Source organism: Lates calcarifer, linkage group LG1 (genome assembly GCF_001640805.2).
Source record: "Lates calcarifer isolate ASB-BC8 linkage group LG1, TLL_Latcal_v3, whole genome shotgun sequence".
Classification (NCBI taxonomy): Eukaryota; Metazoa; Chordata; class Actinopteri; family Centropomidae; genus Lates; species Lates calcarifer.
The window spans coordinates 4,243,764-4,251,186 of NC_066833.1; the positions used below are offsets into that span (position 1 = coordinate 4,243,764).

A 7,423-nucleotide genomic window follows, 5' to 3' on the forward strand; every position below is an offset into this window, starting at 1 on the left:
ACAAGATTTTGTGTAAATTAGAGTTGTTTTCCAACAGTCATGTTTTTTTAAATGGTGTGACTGGCAGGTGATGATTTTATATCTAATGTTCAAGGATTTTTCACCCTCTCAAATAACTTTAAGAATTACTATCTGACAGTTACGATCTGACAGACATTTCAGAATTACAACACCAAGAAACAGCAGCTTTTATCAGCTTGTAAGCCCAGCTGTAAGGAAAATGTCATACAAACTTGTACTTCTGAGTTGGAGTAGTGGAACAGAACGAAACGTTTACAAATCATGTAAATACTGAAACAAATGACCGGTTGATTAATTAACACACTGTACTTGAGTGAATGTACGCAGTAACGTCCCTCCTCTCTTGGGAGGCAGCAGCAGTGAGTATTTCGTATATAAAGCCAGAGGCAGCAGAGGGGCAGAGGAGAGAGCTCCTGGAAACATCTGGAGAGAGCAGCTGCGCACTGAGGGCTGCAGGATGCGCGTCTTCACTCTCCTCTGGACACTCGGGTTCCTGCTGAAAGAGGCGCAGGCATGGGGCTTCAAAAACGGAATATTTCATAATTCAATATGGCTGGGTGAGTAACTTTCTTTCTTGCTGTTGTTGTCGTTGTAGCTAGAAAAATGTCGGTCAAGCCGGTACATGTAGGGCTACTTTGGAAGTTTTTACCGCCCGCATATTCGCCTTTTCTGTGTTTTGGGCATTGTGATGAAGTTGAAAACCCAATCGAGATACAAATGATCAAGTAACGGCCAATTTAATATTTATATATACTGCAGTTTAAACGTTATTAGCCATTCATTTTAATGCGCTAATCAGCTACCTTTACTTGCTTATGGAAAAATAACGCAATGTAACTTCTCATGAAAGGCATACTGTGAGGAAAACAAAGGACACTCAGGCTATATGCACCAGTCCAGCAGCTTTCCTCTGTGCCAAACTGCATGTTTATGATCTGGCTGAGTGCTGCATGAAGCCAGTAAACATGACTTCATCTCAGGGCCTTCTCAAAATGCAAACAGATCAGACTCACAAGAGCAGATAAATTCAACTAATTTCTGTTGGTTTTCAAATTTTGAAACAAGATTAAAACCTCAGCATGGAGTCCCATTTCATTTACACTGAAATGTAAATCAAGCAAGCTGCATACATACACCTCTGACTCTCACTTAATGAATCTTATTCTTTATATTTTTATGAGGTGGGAGTGGAAGGTCTGCTGCAGCAACAGAACAGTGTTTCATATTCTGAATGAGCTCACCTCACCTGGATCACATGCACAGTATATACTGTTATTATTTCATGCAACTTTTTTCCTGTGTCACATGTTGCCATGGCCAGGGCGGCAGCATAAAACGTTTCAGGTAAGACAAAACAGCAGCAGGAACAGGGATGAAATAATAGCAAACACCAGGTAACAGGCTAAAATGTGCTAAAACAGCTGATGAAGGAGCCACTTACCACAGAGTTTACAACAGTGACTCCTATAGCACACAAAATAAACAGGTTAAAGAGATCAAAATTTCAACTTGAAGTTAATTTCTGAGAGCTTTGTGCCTAGTTCTGCAGTCATGCATGCGTAAAGCCAAAACAGGATCAGCAGAGGACTCCCCACGGAGGAGGCCAGGGAGCAAGTGACCACAGTGTTGGTGTTCTTCCAAAATGAAGAAAAATGTCACACAGTTAATCTGCCCCTTCACTGATTTATGTTCGGCTTGATTTAACCTTTACTCTCGCACTAAAAACATTGTCACCAGCTTGACTGTAGCCCCTTGGATGTGTTTTTGAAGCTCGCCCAAATCAAACCAAATCCTTAAAAGGAGTGTCAGGGAGCTTGGATACCAGTAGCACTGGTTGGTGCAAAGGTGTCACCACAGAAGCCCAGCCAGACTTTCTTTCAGGTGCTCTCAGTCATGGCTTTGGACAGAGTTAGCAGCACCTCTGTTGTTTTGTTTTCTCTCTCTTTGACAGAACAAGCAGCTGGAGTTTACCACCGGGAATCGCGCAAAGGGAGATACCAGCTGACTTATAAAGAGGCCAAGGCTGTCTGCAAATACGAGGGAGGGACCCTGGCCACTTATGAACAACTGGAGGCTGCTCGTCAGATAGGTCATTGCCAACACTCGCTCCCATGAGTCACAGAGGGCTGTTTGAACGATTAACCTAATACTGTCCCATAAGCAGTTTACATTATCAGTCCATTTCACCAAATGCAGGCAGACATGGCTGTGTTTATCTTGCCTTTCTCCCATGAAATAAATGTCTGAAGACAGCTCTCTGATGCAACAGTGATACATGCCTTAACCCGCTGGAGTGCTTTTAAGATGAAGAGTTTCCTATGTTCATGGGGTAAAGGTCAGTGGAAGGCTGTGAGTGAATCACTTCTTTCCACGAGAGCTTACGTGAGTCTGTGCCCAATCTGAAACAGTCCCACGAGTATTGTAAGAGCCTGTTAACACCTTGATGGCTGGGTGATATCACTGTTCCCATGGCAGAGAGATTGAATCCAGCCACTCACTCTGGCATTATGATACAGATACAGCTGAGTTTCCCCATTGCACTCTACTTAGGAGGTCCCTGTTTTATCTGGGCTGGTGTCTGCTGATTGTAACTCTGAACTAAACCTTCAAGGCCCCTAACTGATGTCTCGCATGTCACCAATAAGGTAGGGTAGCATGAACTCACTGTTGCAGCATGTGTCAACATTTTTATCAGCTTGTATCCTCTCGCATCTGGGTTTTTGCAGGTGGACAGTCGATGGACGGTGCTCAGAGAGGTTTTGAAAGTCAACCTGAAAAAATAAATGTGAATGGGACAAAAAGGAGCTTTGATAAGTAACAGTGTCATCTCCCAGTGGACATTGTATGAAACAGATGTTTGTCCTCTCTTGTTTAGGTTTCCATGTGTGTGCAGCTGGATGGTTCGACAAAGGACGTGTTGGCTACCCCATCGTCAAAGCTGGTGTCAAGTGTGGTTTTGGGAAGGTTGGCATCATCGACTATGGATACAGGCTGAACAAAAGCGAGAGATGGGACGTATACTGCTACAACCCAAACTGTGAGTGCACATTAGCGACTCATGAACATAATGAAGCATTTAGCAGCTAAAGAGCCAGAGGTTCTCTCCCTCACATTCATCAGGTGGACAGAAATACAATGTTAAATGATGTATACAGTAGTTCTACTCCGCTACATTTACTCATCAGCTTTAGATTTGTAGGTTTAGTTTTTACATGCTAAACATGTAACAAACTCAAATAATATGATACTACAACAATCTGAAAGACAGATTCTACATAAGTTCACAACCCTGACATTATTGCTTTATACATTTGTTAACAAACAGTCTTGATACATCTAACAGAGACAGAAGTTTATTAGAACCTCATTGCTGAAAACTGGGTTGATTAGAACAATTATTTTGGAGGCCATAAAAGTAAAACAATGATCCATAAAGATATAGAGTTGGGTAATTATTCTCTATGGACTTAAGAGCAACCTCCTTCTACATTATACTGAGTTGTTCAGTTAAGTTTAATATAAATATTACTGATTTATGGAGCAGATTTCAATGGTATTATGTAGAAAAGTTTGCTAACATTAGTTAAGTTGTAAAAAATTTGATTGTAGGACTTGTAGTATTTATGGCATTGATACTTCCCACTTAAAAATCGAATTTCTTCTTTCACTGTTGCCAAAGACGTTGTGGGTGGTTTTAAGAGTCAGTGATGACAGCATGACTGTGGTTAAGTGTCAAAATCATGAGTCCCAGTAGTGGAAGGGTAGACCCAGACCCACAGGTTGAGAGCAGTCATCAAGCCTGAGGCTCCACAGACTCATTCAGGAAGTTATCATCACTTCTGCTTCACGTCAAAGAGATGAGACAGAGAATTACAGAGACTACAGAGAACCAGCACAGGGTGGGACCACAGTGAAAGCCAAGATGTTTTTTTTTTTTTTTGTCTTGACCCAATGCCACAGTCTCCGTAACTTCCTGTGAGTTATCATGGTTAGGCCAAGAATACAACAGGAGGAAGTAAAACCATCAGTCTTGGATAAGATGTCTGTGGAGTAACTGAGTAAGTGATAACTAAGACACTATGAGAGGCTTTAAAAACTGCCACGCCTGAGTGATTCACCCGAGTCTGGATGGTGGAGTGTGACATTAATGTGATTAAGATTTCATCATCTGCTTCATTCTTATTGAGCCAAAAATGATACATTCTGGTGTACCTGAGAAAACATTTAGAAACAGTATTTCGAAAACCAACACCAACCAAACTGCCTGTGACACTGGTCATGTACTGAATTTATCTGGTCTTGCCAGTGTGTCTTCAGGATCAGAAAAACTTGTCAATCACAAGGCAATGGAAAATTAATCTGTCATATGGCTCACAAGTAAAAAACAGCCACAGATGTGTTATGAGAAAGTGGCACAGTGGTCAGTTTTTGTTTCTATATGGTACTTTTGTGTCTCTTTGTGGTGGTTTCAACATCTAGTTGTTATGCATCAGTTTGTTGTCATTATGTGTCTCTTTTTTTGTGTATTTTAACCGAGCTCTTTGACTTTCCAACAAGAAATATAAACTGTCACTTCATACAGAGGCTCTGACCTATAATTTAAATTTAAATTTCATACTTATATGGTTATGAGTTTTACTGTTAAAGGATGGAGCAGCTGTTTCATGTGAGCATGATCACATGAATTGAGTGAACCAGTGATTCATGTCAGCTCACTGTTTTAATGACCTACAAATGAGAAATGATTTTAAACAACACTCAGTTTCATATCCCTCCAGGACGTCTAGTGGAAAAGCTTTTGATGGCACTGTCGCCAGTCTCAACATGTGTGTTTGATTTCCTTTACTCAACAAAAGGATTTCTTTTTCTTACTCTGAATTCATTCAGAGCTCACACGCAAGAGACAGACCTCCCCAAAAAACAAAATACTTCTCGGGCACAATCCCACCACCTGATTAAAGGAATACATTGTGGGGAATTACTCCACTGGTTGTTTTCCCTGATAACATAGACACAAAAGGATGAAGATGCACAGGGTAAAGTATAGAAAGTTAAGACACAGCCGGGTTTATCTTGAATTCTTTCCAAATGAGCTGCAGTCTATTAGTCTACTGTGCAGAGCTCCTTCTGTTCCCTACATGCACATGTCGCAGGCATGGAATGCATTACTTGAAAAAAAAAAAACAGCATTTTAAAGTAGGTTTTATTGGCGTGGGGCAAAAAAAAAAAAAAAAAAAAAAACAGAGCTGCATTCCATACAGTTCACATTTAGAGTTGTAATATCATCTCATTTTCATATTGGAGATGTACGGAAGCATATTGCTGCCATGTCAGAAAAAGCAAAATGGATCAGTATCACAATGTCACATTATCCTTTCAGTATATTTGATTATTTCTAAATGTAGGAAAGACATAGAATCCTCTGTCCAAGAGGCGGATGAGGGTGGATTTGGACACAAGCAAGCAATAAGCTGCAATATCTCTCATATCATCATATTAAGTAATTTAGGAGTTGACCATGATGGCCCCATTCTTAGTCTTAAGAAGCATGGACTGACTCACTTTTGTGTGAGTCAGTCCATGTGAGTAGAGGACCAGAACCAGACTAACAAGTGGGCAAGTTATCATGCTGTTTGAGGATCAGTCTTTTATTTTGTCAGGTGCTTGGATGATATATATCTTGTAATCTGTCTGTAAAGTCACCTCAGAAGGGGTCCTGAACCTGTGTTTAAGAAACACAGCATGAAAACCTGTAAGTAATCACCATATGTCACTCGGGTCTTACAGCCAAGGAGTGTGGCGGAGTGCTGACAGATCAGCAGAAGATCATCCAGTCTCCGGGTTTCCCTGAGGAGTACCAGGATGAACAGATCTGCTACTGGCACATCCGAGTCCGCCTGGGCCAGAGGATCCGCCTCCGCTTCCTGGAGTTTGATGTGGAGGACGACATGGCGTGTCTAGCAGATTACCTGGAGGTGTACGACAGCTACGATGACGTCTCAGGCTTTGCTGGGAGGTGAAGGACACTTATGGAAATTAGATCCTAATATTACATCAGGCAACTGCCACTCTGATTTATGTTGATATTTAGCATCTCTCATAGTTGAGTGTATTTAAGTTATGTCCTTTATCAGGGCTGCAACTAACTAACTAACAACTTTTTCAATTTTTGAATAATAATTTAGTCTGTAAAATGGCAGAAAATAGTGACAATGCCCAAAGTGACATGTTTGTCCAACCACCTGTTTAAAAATCATAACAAAATTAAAGTTTTAGTCATGAATTTCACAATGTAAAGACAATGGCAATTGCCATTTTGCATTTTCTAATAACTGAATCAGCTATTTGTTTCAATGTTAGTGTTTACAACAGAAGAGGAAGAGGAGGAGATTCCATTGCCTTGCCCTCTACCATGAAAATTAAATGTGAATATCCCTTTTTTATCTGTTTGTTTCCAGATTCTGTGGTGATTATTTACCTGATGATATCATCAGCACAGGTAAGATATCTACATACAATATTTCTTTGGGACTATAAGGGAAGATGTTTAGTTGACTGATGGCTCTTACATGTTTTGTGTTACAGGAAACGTGATGACGTTAAAGTTCCTCTCCGATGCTTCAGTTATAGCCGGGGGCTTCCAGTTGGAGTACACTGCCTTTAATGCATCTCTGTTCTCACAGAATCACACCCACTATTTTCACTGACTGATGGTTTAATACACTGATGCAATCCTGTTGCTGTATTTATAATGTCATTGGTTACCTCATGTACTGTAATGAATGAGTCTTTATAGCTCAGTAAAGAAATAATTCTGTCAAATAAACAACTGTGTTGTCATTTCTGATATTGTTCTTATGTTGGAGAAACAATCCCAACTTTGTATTCGTTTGTCCTGGAGCTTTCTTTATAGGAAAATAAATCTGGTTTCCAGTTGTGAACACAGTCAGTCAGACTGTGGCTGTACTGGGCAGTTTCCAGGTGTGAGCCAGAACATCAGAGAATTCCATTATTCATTTTTTTACCATGAACTTGAGCTATTTATTGAACCTTTTGACAGAATTGAAATATACTGTATGCATATATATATAATCCACTTTAATTTGTATATATGAATTTCTGTTTCCTGCTTTTATGGAAAATTATTTATCTAGAAACAAAATATATATATGGCTCTGTTTATCATCTTGACCAATATCTTACATATAAGATCATATATTATTTACATGTATATACTATATTCATATTACACATACACATGTATACAGTAATACACATGCATATTATACATTGATCTGATGTATTATTAAACTCTTGCACAGAAAAAAACATTTATATACACAGACTCAAAGTACTATACAAACTGAATTGTTGTGTGGAGTGGAAGTACTCAAGTAGGGTA

General features: G+C 39.8%; 1 protein-coding gene across 1 annotated transcript; it reads left to right on the forward strand.

Moving 5' to 3' along the window:
- Positions 1-401: 401 nt before the first annotated feature.
- Positions 402-6,850, forward strand: tnfaip6 (tumor necrosis factor, alpha-induced protein 6). The gene is made up of 6 exons (XM_018704368.2): positions 402-578; positions 1,973-2,110; positions 2,897-3,058; positions 5,809-6,037; positions 6,480-6,520; positions 6,607-6,850. Exons 1-6 carry the CDS (start codon positions 479-481, stop codon positions 6,726-6,728), a joined length of 792 nt encoding a protein of 263 aa, XP_018559884.1. The 5' UTR covers positions 402-478; the 3' UTR covers positions 6,729-6,850.
- The last annotated feature ends 573 nt before the right edge of the window (positions 6,851-7,423 follow it).